At 56.0% G+C, this 15,298-nt stretch overlaps 1 protein-coding gene across 2 annotated transcripts in view; it reads right to left on the bottom strand.

Annotated features, from left to right (window-relative positions):
- The window catches only part of DOK4 (docking protein 4), a 232,885-nt gene that overhangs the window by 8,422 nt on the left and 209,165 nt on the right, over nucleotides 1-15,298 (bottom strand). For both annotated transcript variants that reach the window (XM_075326294.1, XM_075326295.1), the window contains one exon: nucleotides 4,125-4,314. In XM_075326294.1, the coding sequence (XP_075182409.1) occupies nucleotides 4,125-4,314 (190 nt within the window). The remainder of the gene's footprint in view (nucleotides 1-4,124; nucleotides 4,315-15,298) is intronic.

The raw sequence follows: 15,298 nt of genomic DNA, 5'->3' as shown, positions 1-15,298 counted from the left end.
CCTTGCTTTTCCCGTGGTGGTTGGCAGCCTTGCTTTTCCCCGCGGTGGTTGGCAGCCTTGCTTTTCCTTGCGGTGGTTTTATCCTTGCTTTTCCCCGCGGTGGTTGGCAGCCTTGCTTTTCCCCGCGGTGGTTGGCAGCCTTGCTTTTCCTTGCGGTGGTTTTATCCTTGCTTTTCCCGTGGTGGTTGGCAGCCTTGCTTTTCCCCGCGGTAGTTTTGAGCGTTGCTTTTCCCGCGGTGGTTGGCAGCCTTCCTTTTCCCGTGGTGGTTTTGATCCTTGCTTTTCCTCGCGGTGGTTTTGATCGTTGCTTTTCCTCGCGGTGGTTTTGATCGTTGCTTTTCCTGCGGTGGTTTTATCCTTGCTTTTCCCCGTGGTGGTTTTATCCTTTCTTTTCCCGCGGTGGTTGGCAGCCTTGCTTTTCCCCATGGTGGTTTTGATCCTTGCTTTTCCTCGCGGTGGTTTTGATCGTTGCTTTTCCCGCGGTGGTTGGCAGCCTTGCTTTTCCCTGCGGTGGTTTTATCCTTTCTTTTCCCGCGGTGGTTGGCAAGCTTCCTTTTCCCGTGGTGGTTTTGATCCTTGCTTTTCCTCGCGGTGGTTTTGATCGTTGCTTTTCCTTGCGGTGGTTTTATCCTTGCTTTTCCCGTGGTGGTTGGCAGCCTTGCTTTTCCCTGCGGTAGTTTTGAGCGTTGCTTTTCCCGCGGTGGTTGGCAGCCTTCCTTTTCCCGTGGTGGTTTTGATCCTTGCTTTTCCCGCCGTGGATGGCATTTTTCCTTTTTATATTTTTGTTTTTAAAATAATTTCAAATAAAAATGATTATATTTTAGCCTGTGTCATATCTGTATTTCCTTATAAATATAAATAGGGCATAAAAATACTGAATATTGGGATTATAACCCTACTTATACGTCAGACTATACAATTGTGACAGACCACAACCCCCTCACATGGCTGAACCGTATGTCAGGGGGCGATTGCTGCGGTGGAGCTTGTCCTTACAACTCTACAGCTTCTCCATCCAATACAAATGGGGAAACCAACACCAGCAAGAAGAGCCATGGACTCCCGCCGGCCGACCGACCCCACCGCTGTACAAGGAGCTATCTACAGCTCAGCAATGTGGAGGAAAGTGAGGGGCCAGAGTCTGTGCACACCTCATGCTGTACTCATTAAAAAGGAGTTGTGATGGGGGGCCGAGGGCTGGGGAACCCTTTGTGTATGAGCAGATTGTTAGTGAGTTTAGGGGTGTTGCCTTGTTGCTGTGTATTATTCTGTGTGGAGTCTTAATCACATTACGGAAGGTCTGACATTATCTGCAGCCCGGATGTGTCTGTGGGTCCTACCGACATTTCCTGATACGGGAACTGAAGCATGTGTATTGTCTGTGAGATGTTCTACTACAGCAGCGAGGGATAGGCCATGTTACACCCTGCGGCCCCTGAAACCCCCCCAGACCCACCTCCCCCTCGCTGCACCCTGCGGCTCCTAAAACCCCCCCAGACCCTCCCCCCTCGGTGCATCCTGCGGCCCCTAAAACCCCCCCAGACCCACCTCCCCCTCAGTGCATCCTGCGGCCCCTGAAACCCCCCCAGACCCACCTCCCCCTCGGTGCATCCTGCGGCCCCTGAAACCCCCCCAGACCCACCTCCCCCTCGCTGCACCCTGCGGCTCCTAAAACCCCCCCAGACCCTCCCCCCTCGGTGCATCCTGCGGCCCCTAAAACCCCCCCAGACCCACCTCCCCCTCGGTGCATCCTGCGGCCCCTGAAACCCCCCCAGACCCACCTCCCCCTCAGTGCATCCTGCGGCCCCTGAAACCCCCCCAGACCCACCTGCCCCTCGGTGCACCCTGCGGCCCCTGAAACCCCCCCAGACCCACCCCCCTCGGTGCATCCTGCGGCCCCTAAAACCCCCCCAGACCCACCTCCCCCTCAGTGCATCCTGCGGCCCCTGAAACCCCCCCAGACCCACCTCCCCCTCGGTGCATCCTGCGGCCCCTGAAACCCCCCCAGACCTTCCCCCCTCAGTGCATCCTGCAGCCCCTAAAACCCCCCCAGACCCACCTCCCCCTCGCTGCACCCTGCGGCTCCTAAAACCCCCCCAGACCCTCCCCCCTCGGTGCATCCTGCGGCCCCTAAAACCCCCCCAGACCCACCTCCCCCTCAGTGCATCCTGCGGCCCCTGAAACCCCCCCAGACCCACCTGCCCCTCGGTGCACCCTGCGGCCCCTAAAACCCCCCCCAGACCCTCCCCCCTCGGTGCATCCTGCGGCCCCTAAAACCCCCCCAGACCCACCTCCCGCTCAGTGCATCCTGCGGCCCCTGAAATCCCCCCAGACCCACCTCCCCCTCGCTGCACCCTGCGGCCCCTAAAACCCCCCCAGACCCTCCCCCCTCGGTGCATCCTGCGGCCCCTAAAACCCCCCCAGACCCACCTCCCCCTCAGTGCATCCTGCGGCCCCTGAAACCCCCCCAGACCCACCTCCCCCTCGGTGCACCCTGCGGCCCCTGAAACCCCCCCAGACCCACCTGCCCCTCGGTGCACCCTGCGGCCCCTAAAACACCCCCAGACCCACCTCCCCCTCGGTGCATCCTGCGGCCCCTAAAACCCCCCCAGACCCACCTCCCCCTCGGTGCATCCTGCGGCCCCTAAAACCCCCCCAGACCCACCTCCCCCTCAGTGCACCCTGCGGCCCCTGAAACCCCCCCAGACCCACCTCCACCTCGGTGCTCCCTGCGGCCCCTGAAACCCCCCCAGACCCACCTCCACCTCGGTGCTCCCTGCGGCCCCTGAAACCGCCCCAGACCCACCTCCACCTCGGTGCTCCCTGCAGCCCCTGAAACCCCCCCAGACCCACCTCCCCCACGGTGCACCCTGCGGCCCCACACCTCTCCACTCAATGCACTCTGCGGCCCCTGACACCCCCCCAGACCCACCTCCCCCTCGGTACATCCTGCGGCCCCTGAAACCCCCCCAGACCCACCTCCCCCTCGGTGAACCCTGCGGCCCCTGAAACCCCCCCAGACCCACCTCCCCCTCGGTGCACCCTGCGGCCCCTGAAACCCCCCCAGACCCACCTCCACCTCGGTGCTCCCTGCAGCCCCACACCTCCCCCACGGTGCACCCTGCGGCCCCACACCTCTCCACTCAATGCACTCTGCGGCCCCTGACACCCCCCCAGACCCACCTCCCCCTCGGTACATCCTGCGGCCCCTGAAACCCCCCCCAGACCCACCTCCCCCTCGGTGAACCCTGCGGCCCCTGAAACCCCCCCAGACCCACCTCCCCCTCGGTGCACCCTGCGGCCCCTGAAACCCCCCCAGACCCACCTCCACCTCGGTGCTCCCTGCGGCCCCTGAAACCGCCCCAGACCCACCTCCACCTCGGTGCTCCCTGCGGCCCCACGCCTCCCCCTCGGTGCTCCCTGCAGCCCCACACCTCCCCCTCGGTGCACCCTGCGGCCCCACACCTCTCCACTCAATGCACTCTGCGGCCCCTGACACCCCCCCAGACCCACCTCCCCCTCGGTGCTCCCTGCGGCCCCACGCCTCCCCCTCGGTGCACCCTGCGGCCCCTGAAACCGCCCCAGACCCACCTCCACCTTGGAGCTCCCTGCGGCCCCACACCTCCCCCTCGGTGCTCCCTGCGGCCCCTGAAACCCCCCCAGACCCTCCCCCTCGGAGCACCCTGCGGCCCAACACCTCTCCACTCAATGCACTCTGCGGCCCCTAAACCCCCCCCAGACCCTCTCGGTGCACCATGCGGCCCTACAACCCCCCCTTTCGACGCACCCTGCGGCCCCTGAAACCCCCCCACAGACTCCCTCCCCTTCAGTGCACCCTGCAGCCCCGCACCTCTTCTCTCGAGGTATCCTGTGGCCCCTGAAACCCTCCCCCCCAGACCCACTCGGTGCACCCTAAGGCCCTCTTTCCCCTTGGTGCAGCCTGCAGCTCTGCACCTCTTCTCTCGATGCATCCTGCAGCCCCTGAAAGCCCCCCCCAGACCTCCTCCCCCTTGATGCACCCTGCGGCCCTCTTCCCCCTCGGTGCAGCCTGCAGCTCTGCACCTCTTCTCTCGATGCACCCTGCGGCCCCTGAACCCCCCCGCCCCCCGTGCACTTCTCCTCACCGTTCAGCCTCAAACGTGAAGCGTGAGGCGTCGCTCCCGTATCGTCGCAGGGCGCACAGAGGCCAGGACAGCAGCTTGCTGCGGGGAGTGTGGGGATCCCAGAGGTAGAGGTTTTCTTCTGTGATTTGCATCTTGCATTCTCCGTACACATCCAGGTTTGATGACGGCAGTAAAAAGACATTGAAGCGTTCTGTAAAGCAGTAAAGGGTCAGGAGCTGCAGCATCTCACCAGTGCTCACCCCTGTGCTCTAATGCTGGAGACCCCACACATCTGCAAGGCTCGGAGTGCCCAGACCCCCCACTAATCTCACAGGCAAATATCAGGCTCTTATTTAAGCACATGACACCCACGGGCGCTCGGGCACTACAATCCACAGACATACAGATACAGGTAGGTCCAGAAATATTTGAGCAGTGACTGAATCTTCGTGATTTCAGCTCTGCAGGTCGCTACTTTTGATGTAAAATGAAACAACTGAGATGATGGTCTTTTCCTTTGTGAGGCTTCCGGCCATGGATGGCCGTGGTTGGCCTTTTCCTTTGTGAGGCTTCCGGCCATGGATGGCCGTGGTTGGTCTTTTCCTTTGTGAGGCTTCCGGCCATGGATGGCCGTGGTTGGCCTTTTCCTTTGTGAGGCTTCCGGCCATGGATGGCCGTGGTTGGCCTTTTCCTTTGTGAGGCTTCCGGCCATGGATGGCCGTGGTTGGTCTTTTCCTTTGTGAGGCTTCCGGCCATGGATGGCCGTGGTTGGCCTTTTCCTTTGTGAGGCTTCCGGCCATGGATGGCCGTGGTTGGTCTTTTCCTTTGTGAGGCTTCCGGCCATGGATGGCCGTGGTTGGCCTTTTCCTTTGTGAGGCTTCCGGCCATGGATGGCCGTGGTTGGCCTTTTCCTTTGTGAGGCTTCCGGCCATGGATGGCCGTGGTTGGTCTTTTCCTTTGTGAGGCTTCCGGCCATGGATGGCCGTGGTTGGCCTTTTCCTTTGTGAGGCTTCCGGCCATGGATGGCCGTGGTTGGCCTTTTCCTTTGTGAGGCTTCCGGCCATGGATGGCCGTGGTTGGTCTTTTCCTTTGTGAGGCTTCCGGCCATGGATGGCCGTGGTTGGCCTTTTCCTTTGTGAGGCTTCCGGCCATGGATGGCCGTGGTTGGTCTTTTCCTTTGTGAGGCTTCCGGCCATGGATGGCCGTGGTTGGTCTTTTCCTTTGTGAGGCTTCCGGCCATGGATGGCCGTGGTTGGCCTTTTCCTTTGTGAGGCATCTGGCCATGGATGGCCGTGGTTGGTCTTTTCCTTTGTGAGGCTTCCGGCCATGGATGGCCGTGGTTGGTCTTTTCCTTTGTGAGGCTTCCGGCCATGGATGGCCGTGGTTGGTCTTTTCCTTTGTGAGGCTTCCGGCCATGGATGGCCGTGGTTGGTCTTTTCCTTTGTGAGGCTTCCGGCCATGGATGGCCGTGGTTGGCCTTTTCCTTTGTGAGGCTTCCGGCCATGGATGGCCGTGGTTGGCCTTTTCCTTTGTGAGGCTTCCGGCCATGGATGGCCGTGGTTGGTCTTTTCCTTTGTGAGGCTTCCGGCCATGGATGGCCGTGGTTGGCCTTTTCCTTTGTGAGGCTTCCGGCCATGGATGGCCGTGGTTGGCCTTTTCCTTTGTGAGGCTTCCGGCCATGGATGGCCGTGGTTGGCCTTTTCCTTTGTGAGGCTTCCGGCCATGGATGGCCGTGGTTGGTCTTTTCCTTTGTGAGGCTTCCGGCCATGGATGGCCGTGGTTGGCCTTTTCCTTTGTGAGGCTTCCGGCCATGGATGGCCGTGGTTGGTCTTTTCCTTTGTGAGGCTTCCGGCCATGGATGGCCGCGGTTGGCCTTTTCCTTTGTGAGGCTTCCGGCCATGGATGGCCGCGGTTGGCCTTTTCCTTTGTGAGGCTTCCGGCCATGGATGGCCGTGGTTGGTCTTTTCCTTTGTGAGGCTTCCGGCCATGGATGGCCGTGGTTGGCCTTTTCCTTTGTGAGGCTTCCGGCCATGGATGGCCGTGGTTGGCCTTTTCCTTTGTGAGGCTTCCGGCCATGGATGGCCGTGGTTGGTCTTTTCCTTTGTGAGGCTTCCGGCCATGGATGGCCGTGGTTGGCCTTCTCCTTTGTGAGGCTTCCGGCCATGGATGGCCGTGGTTGGCCTTTTCCTTTGTGAGGCTTCCGGCCATGGATGGCCGTGGTTGGCCTTTTCCTTTGTGAGGCTTCCGGCCATGGATGGCCGTGGTTGGTCTTTTCCTTTGTGAGGCTTTGCCACCTTTACTGTGGTGACTTCAGTTGTTCAATTATTATTTAACAAAAAACCTCAATAAAAACCACGTTATTAGTATATGATTAAAGACTGATAATGACAATACACCCAACATCAGTGGTCGCTTGTTTGTGGATCTTTTTGCTTTAAGTTTTGTCTTAATCCTGTGAGATGTGGCCCGATGGGGAGAGATCTGCTGAGAACTCAGCCATTGCCAAATATTCCACTTCTTTGCCTTAAAAACCTCCTAGGTTGATTTCGCAGTATCTTTTGGGTCATTGTACACCTGTATGGGCCAATAAATCGTGCTGCATTTGGTTGAATCTGAGCAGAAAGTCCCGTCCTGTGACTTCAGAATTCATCCGGCTGCTTCTGTCTTCACCTCCATCATCAGTAACCACTAGAGCCCCAGGGCCAATAGAAGCCATGTATACCCGGCCATCACACCACCTCCATCATCAGTAACCACTAGAGCCCCAGGGCCAATAGAAGCCATGTATACCCAACCATCACACCACCTCCATCATCAGTAACCACTAGAGCCCCAGGGCCAATAGAAGCCATGTATACCCAACCATCACACCACCTCTATCATAAGTAACCACTAGAGCCCCAGGGCCAATAGAAGCCATGTATACCCAACCATCACACCACCTCCATCATCAGTAACCACTAGAGCCCCAGGGCCAATAGAAGCCATGTATACCCAACCATCACATCACCTCCATCATCAGTAACCACTAGAGCCCCAGGGCCAATAGAAGCCATGTATACCCAGCCATCACACCACCTCCATCATCAGTAACCACTAGAGCCCCAGGGCCAATAGAAGCCATGTATACCCAACCATCACACCACCTCCATCATCAGTAACCACTAGAGCCCCAGGGCCAATAGAAGCCATGTATACCCAACCATCACACCACCTCTATCATCAGTAACCACTAGAGCCCCAGGGCCAATAGAAGCCATGTATACCCAACCATCACACCACCTCCATCATCAATAACCACTAGAGCCCCAGGGCCAATAGAAGCCATGTATACCCAACCATCACACCACCTCCATCATCAGTAACCACTAGTGACCCGGTGCCAATAGAAGCCATGTATACCCGGCCATCACACCACCTCCATCATCAGTAACCACTAGAGCCCCAGGGCCAATAGAAGCCATGTATACCCAACCATCACACCACCTCCATCATCAGTAACCACTAGAGCCCCAGGGCCAATAGAAGCCATGTATACCCAACCATCACACCACCTCTATCATCAGTAACCACTAGAGCCCCAGGGCCAATAGAAGCCATGTATACCCAACCATCACACCACCTCCATCATCAGTAACCACTAGAGCCCCAGGGCCAATAGAAGCCATGTATACCCAACCATCACACCACCTCCATCATCAGTAACCACTAGAGCCCCAGGGCCAATAGAAGCCATGTATACCCAACCATCACACCACCTCTATCATCAGTAACCACTAGAGCCCCAGGGCCAATAGAAGCCATGTATACCCAACCATCACACCACCTCCATCATCAGTAACCACTAGAGCCCCAGGGCCAATAGAAGCCATGTATACCCGGCCATCAGACCACCTCCATCATCAATAACCACTAGAGCCCCAGGGCCAATAGAAGCCATATATACCCAACCATCACACCACCTCCATCATCAGTAACCACTAGAGCCCCAGGGCCAATAGAAGCCATGTATACCCAACCATCACACCACCTCCATCATCAGTAACCACTAGTGCCCCAGGGCCAATAGAAGCCATGTATACCCGGCCATCACACCACCTCCATCATCAGTAACCACTAGAGCCCAAGGGCCAATAGAAGCCATGTATACCCGGCCATCACACCACCTCCATCATCAATAACCACTAGAGCCCCAGGGCCAATAGAAGTCATGTATACCCAACCATCACACCACCTCCATCATCAATAACCACTAGAGCCCCAGGGCCAATAGAAGCCATGTATACCCGGCCATCACACCACCTCCATCATCAGTAACCACTAGTGCCCCAGGGCCAATAGAAGCCATGTATACCCAGCCATCACACCACCTCCATCATCAATAACCACTAGAGCCCCAGGGCCAATAGAAGCCATGTATACCCCCTCCATCACACCACCTCCATCATCAGTAACCACTAGAGCCCCAGGGCCAATAGAAGCCATGTATACCCGGCCATCACACCACCTCCATCATCAGTAACCACTAGAGCCCCAGGGCCAATAGAAGCCATGTATACCCGGCCATCAGACCACCTCCATCATCAATAACCACTAGAGCCCCAGGGCCAATAGAAGCCATATATACCCAACCATCACACCACCTCCATCATCAGTAACCACTAGAGCCCCAGGGCCAATAGAAGCCATGTATACCCAACCATCACACCACCTCCATCATCAGTAACCACTAGTGCCCCAGGGCCAATAGAAGCCATGTATACCCGGCCATCACACCACCTCCATCATCAGTAACCACTAGAGCCCAAGGGCCAATAGAAGCCATGTATACCCGGCCATCACACCACCTCCATCATCAATAACCACTAGAGCCCCAGGGCCAATAGAAGTCATGTATACCCAACCATCACACCACCTCCATCATCAATAACCACTAGAGCCCCAGGGCCAATAGAAGCCATGTATACCCAACCATCACACCACCTCCATCATCAGTAACCACTAGAGCCCCAGGGCCAATAGAAGCCATGTATACCCAACCATCACACCACCTCCATCATCAATAACCACTAGTGCCCCAGGGCCAATAGAAGCCATGTATACCCAACCATCACACCACCTCCATCATCAATAACCACTAGAGCCCCAGGGCCAATAGAAGCCATGTATACCCAACCATCACACCACCTCCATCATCAATAACCACTAGAGCCCCAGGGCCAATAGAAGCCATGTATACCCAGCCATCACACCACCTCCATCATCAGTAACCACTAGAGCCCCAGGGCCAATAGAAGCCATGTATACCCAACCATCACACCACCTCCATCATCAGTAACCACTAGTGCCCCAGGGCCAATAGAAGCCATGTATACCCAGCCATTACACCACCTCCATCATCAGTAACCACTAGAGCCCAAGGGCCAATAGAAGCCATGTATACCCGGCCATCACACCACCTCCATCATCAATAACCACTAGAGCCCCAGGGCCAATAGAAGCCATGTATACCCAACCATCACACCACCTCCATCATCAGTAACCACTAGTGCCCCAGGGCCAATAGAAGCCATGTATACCCGGCCATCACACCACCTCCATCATCAGTAACCACTAGAGCCCAAGGGCCAATAGAAGCCATGTATACCCGGCCATCACACCACCTCCATCATCAATAACCACTAGAGCCCCAGGGCCAATAGAAGTCATGTATACCCAACCATCATACCACCTCCATCATCAATAACCACTAGAGCCCCAGGGCCAATAGAAGCCATGTATACCCAACCATCACACCACCTCCATCATCAGTAACCACTAGAGCCCCAGGGCCAATAGAAGCCATGTATACCCAACCATCACACCACCTCCATCATCAATAACCACTAGTGCCCCAGGGCCAATAGAAGCCATGTATACCCAACCATCACACCACCTCCATCATCAATAACCACTAGAGCCCCAGGGCCATTGGAAGCCATGTATACCCGGCCATCACACCACCTCCATCATCAATAACCACTATTGCCACAGGGCCAATAGAAGCCATGTATACCCAACCATCACACCACCTCCATCATCAATAACCACTAGTGCCCCAGGGCCATTGGAAGCCATGTATACCCAACCATCACACCACCTCCATCATCAATAACCACTAGTGCCGCAGGGCCATTGGAAGCCATGTATACCCGGCCATCACACCACCTCCATCATCAGTAACCACTAGAGCCCCAGGGCCAATAGAAGCCATGTATACCCGGCCATCACACCACCTCCATCATCAATAACCACTAGAGCCCCAGGGCCAATAGAAGCCATGTATACCCGGCCATCACACCACCTCCATCATCAGTAACCACTAGTGCCCCAGGGCCAATAGAAGCCATGTATACCCGGCCATCACACCACCTCCATCATCAGTAACCACTAGAGCCCAAGGGCCAATAGAAGCCATGTATACCCGGCCATCACACCACCTCCATCATCAATAACCACTAGAGCCCCAGGGCCAATAGAAGTCATGTATACCCAACCATCACACCACCTCCATCATCAATAACCACTAGAGCCCCAGGGCCAATAGAAGCCATGTATACCCAACCATCACACCACCTCCATCATCAATAACCACTAGAGCCCCAGGGCCAATAGAAGCCATGTATACCCGGCCATCACACCACCTCCATCATCAGTAACCACTAGTGCCCCAGGGCCAATAGAAGCCATGTATACCCGGCCATCACACCACCTCCATCATCAGTAACCACTAGAGCCCCAGGGCCATTAGAAGCCATGTATACCCAGCCATCACACCACCTCCATCATCAATAAACACTAGAGCCCCAGGGCCAATAGAAGCCATGTATACCCAGCCATCACACCACCTCCATCATCAATAACCACTAGAACCCCAGGGCCATTAGAAGCCATGTATACCAAACCATCACACCAAATCCATCATCAGTAACCACTAGAGCCCAAGGGCCAATAGAAGCCATGTATACTCAACCATCACACCACCTCCATCATCAATAACCACTAGAGCCCCAGGGCCATTAGAAGCCATGTATACCCGGCCATCACACCACCTCCATCATCAATAAACACTAGAGCCCCAGGGCCAATAGAAGCCATGTATACCCAGCCATCACACCACCTCCATCATCAATAACCACTAGAACCCCAGGGCCATTAGAAGCCATGTATACCCGGCCATCACACCACCTCCATCATCAATAACCACTAGATCCCCAGGGCCATTAGAAGCCATGTATACCCAACCATCACACCACTTCCATCATCAGTAACCACTAGTGCCCCAGGGCCATTGGAAGCCATGTATACCCGGCCATCACACCACCTCCATCATCAATAACCACTATTGCCACAGGGCCAATAGAAGCCATGTATACCCAACCATCACACCACCTCCATCATCAATAACCACTAGTGCCCCAGGGCCATTGGAAGCCATGTATACCCAACCATCACACCACCTCCATCATCAATAACCACTAGTGCCGCAGGGCCATTGGAAGCCATGTATACCCGGCCATCACACCACCTCCATCATCAGTAACCACTAGAGCCCAAGGGCCAATAGAAGCCATGTATACCCAGCCATCACACCGCCTCCATCATCAGTAACCACTAGAGCCCCAGGGCCAATAGAAGCCATGTATACCCAACCATCACACCACCTCCATCATCAGTAACCACTAGTGCCCCAGGGCCAATAGAAGCCATGTATACCCGGCCATCACACCACCTCCATCATCAGTAACCACTAGAGCCCAAGGGCCAATAGAAGCCATGTATACCCGGCCATCACACCACCTCCATCATCAATAACCACTAGAGCCCCAGGACCAATAGAAGTCATGTATACCCAGCAATCACACCACCTCCATCATCAATAACCACTAGAGCCCCAGGGCCAATAGAAGCCATGTATACCCAACCATCACACCACCTCCATCATCAATAACCACTAGAGCCCCAGGGCCAATAGAAGCCATGTATACCCAACCATCACACCACCTCCATCATCAATAACCACTAGAGCCCCAGGGCCAATAGAAGCCATGTATACCCGGCCATCACACCACCTCCATCATCAGTAACCACTAGAGCCCAAGGGCCAATAGATGCCATGTATACCCGGCCATCACACCACCTCCATCATCAATAACCACTAGAGCCCCAGGGCCAATAGAAGCCATGTATACCCGGTGTGAGGTAGCGACCACCAATGTGGTAAATGGTTGCTATATGTCACAGTGGAGAAGGTACCTGCGATATCTAAACGGAAGAGGGTCAGGTTCCCTTTAATAATCCCAGGGTGCTGTGCAGGGCTGAGAATCACAGACCTCCACCTGTGGGTGTGGCCAGCTTGATTTAGGAGACTGGCAGTGTGTGTTCGGGAGAGAGAGAGCAGAGCTGAGAGCTCTGCATGGAGCATCCTGTGTGGAGGCTGAGCACAGGGCTCCGATATTAAGTCTGAGCCGAGACTGAGGTGAGTGCAGCCAGGCCAGGGCTGTAAGGCCGAGCCTCTCCTGGAGGAGACACAGACCAGGGGTCTGCAGGGGGCCCTGGGGCCGAGAAGGAACCTCAGCTACAGGTGTCTGCTATCGGGTGCCAAAGAGTGGGGAAGCGGTTACACTTCCACTATGAACGTGTAATAGAGTCTGCTCTGTAAGCTGCAGAGCCGGAAGCCTGGAAAAGCTCCAGGCCGGCGTGAAGCGATTATAAGTCTGTGGACCCTCCTGGAACAGCCGAACGGGGGATCGTAAGACCGTCTCCTACGGCAAGGGGTGCCTGTGTGACGGGGACCCATATGGACGGTGCATAACCCGGCTGTGTTACGGGTGACTTTACCTGTACAGCGAGGACAATAAAGCTGTTTGGATCGGACTATTTGGGTCACTGCCTCTTTGTCGTCCTGGGGGACCCCCACCCCGCTACATTATGGTGGAGAATGCGGGCATGCGGTCTGGTTGCTAGGGGCAACGCAGCCTGGTTGCTAAGTGCAACGGCCTAGGACGTATTGCTGTGGATCGGCGGGTCCACGAAACTCGTGTTGGCGCACTCAAGCAGCTGGCGGTGGATCGGCGGATCCACAAAAATTTTGGTCTGCGCACTCAAGCAGCTAGCGGTGGATCGGCGGGTCCACGAACAGGGACAGCGTGCTCCAGCTGCTGGCGGTGAATCAGCGGGTCTGCGGGGTTCTGTGCTGCAGTGGCAAGAGACCAGTGACTGGAAGTTCCAGGCCAGACGGAATTGCGAGGCCCTGCTTGGTGAACAGTGATACACCACAGGCTGGAGACCCTGGTTGTACGGGCGGTACAACCCGGAAAGGTTAGTGGTTCTCTACCCCCCCCCCCCTGTCTTTGACCACCGGGTATTACCCATTGGAGCGCCCCTCCTGTTCCTCTTCTCGTTGCAGCATGGAGGAGCTCCTGAACCAGCTGCTACAGAGTCAGCAGCACCAACAGCATGTGCCAGGAGGTCCAGCGACAGCAGTGGGGGCTGAAAGCCAAAAAGAGGGAATGGTCCCTGCGGACATTGTGGAACAGCAGGAACTGTCAGAGTGTAGCAGTGTCGCAGCCATGAACCAGTTTGAGCGTTCCCTTCGGGGCCCAGTATGAACACTGGGTGCCCAGGGAGATAAGGGCGAACGGTGTGAACTGGGGGCTAAGGGCATTGCATGGAAACCCCAAAAGGGGGCGGAGTCCAAAAAGGGGTGGTTGCCCAAAAGGGGGCGGAGTCCCAAAACGGGGTGGTTGCCCAAAAGGGGGCGGAGGCCCGGAACGGGGTAGTAACCCAACAGGGGGCGGGACCCCAGAAAGCGGTGGTGACCCACAAGGGGGTGGAGCATTCAAAATCCGAACAGAGGGACTATAGCAAGGGGTAATGGGATTCGCCTTACCTATGTCCTACCTGCGGTATAGGCTATCCATCCGATGTGAGGCCACAGAAGTGCTCCGTGGACTTGAATGGGCTAAGTGTGTCTGGCCTGTTAGACCCGGGTAGCCAGTTGACCTCAGTGAGACCCATGTCTGATCTCCATTTTATGGTGGGTAGGACACCCTGGTAGAAGGTGATGCTGTAAATGCCCAAGAGAAGGCAGAGGGTGACACTGCAGAGACCCAAGAGGAAGTTGGAGGGAATGCAGTGAAGTCACAAGACACAGCTGGTGCTGTAAAAGTGGAAAGAGCCTTTAAGGAAGAGGTGAGGTCTGGACGTGAGGTCTCATCAGAAGCTGAGAACCTGACTGACTCGGTGGGTAAGACCAAGATCGCAGACAGGACGATTGGCTCAGCTAGGCGCCTGAAACCCGAAGGCTCTGAGGTCAGGGCGGAACCCGAGGTGTGTGTAACTCAACAGGTGAAGCCTTTGATGGAGAATATGGAGGAAGACAAGAGACCTCAGGAACAGTCTAGTGTCCTTGACAGTGAAGGAAGCAGACCAGTCTTCAAGTGCTGGATAGACGTGCCGGAAGACTTAAGAGAAGCCTGTGCCAGTGAGAGGGTGCATGAGAGATTCCAGAAGGCAGTAGGGGCCTGTAGAGTGTACTTTGCCGCAGAGACTAATCGGTTGGTGGTGTGCTCTTTTAGGGACGTCACAAAGAGGCGAGTGGCCATCCTAAGTGACATGCACCTTCAGTGTCTTTGTACGAAGTGGCTCATCACTGCCAGGAAGGAAGCAGACGCCAGACGCTTGGCGCAGCTGACCGCAGGGTTTCAAGAAGTGGTGGTTGTGAAGACAACATTGATCGGGCTGGCATTGAGAGCGCTAAGATAACATTAAGCAAGCCAGGGAGGTTCCAGGGGTTACAGCTGTGCACTTAGAAAAAGACAGCGGAACCTTCCGTATATATGGGAACACTGCAGAAGCGGTGAAGACAGCTCGCCGGTTATGAGGCTTATTGGACGACATGGAAGAGCCATGCAGGAGATGGTTGATAAGACCGGCGTGACGAGAGTAAGAATGGATATTCATAATAAAGCCAGGATACCCTGTGGAGTCGGCATGGTTCCCGGTGCCATTGCGGGAACGACGGAGTGTGTTGCAGATATACGAGTCCTCCTAGAATACCGCCTGGGATACTTGGAAGACCTAAAACAGTTGAATTTAGAAAGACAGAGAATTGCAAACCAACTCCGCCAGGTTGGTGTGGGATGGCGACCCTA

Source organism: Anomaloglossus baeobatrachus, chromosome 10, assembly GCF_048569485.1.
Source record: "Anomaloglossus baeobatrachus isolate aAnoBae1 chromosome 10, aAnoBae1.hap1, whole genome shotgun sequence".
NCBI lineage: Eukaryota > Metazoa > Chordata > Amphibia > Anura > Aromobatidae > Anomaloglossus > Anomaloglossus baeobatrachus.
The sequence above is the reverse complement of the archived record's forward strand: the minus strand, read 5'-3'. Positions and strand labels throughout refer to the sequence as shown.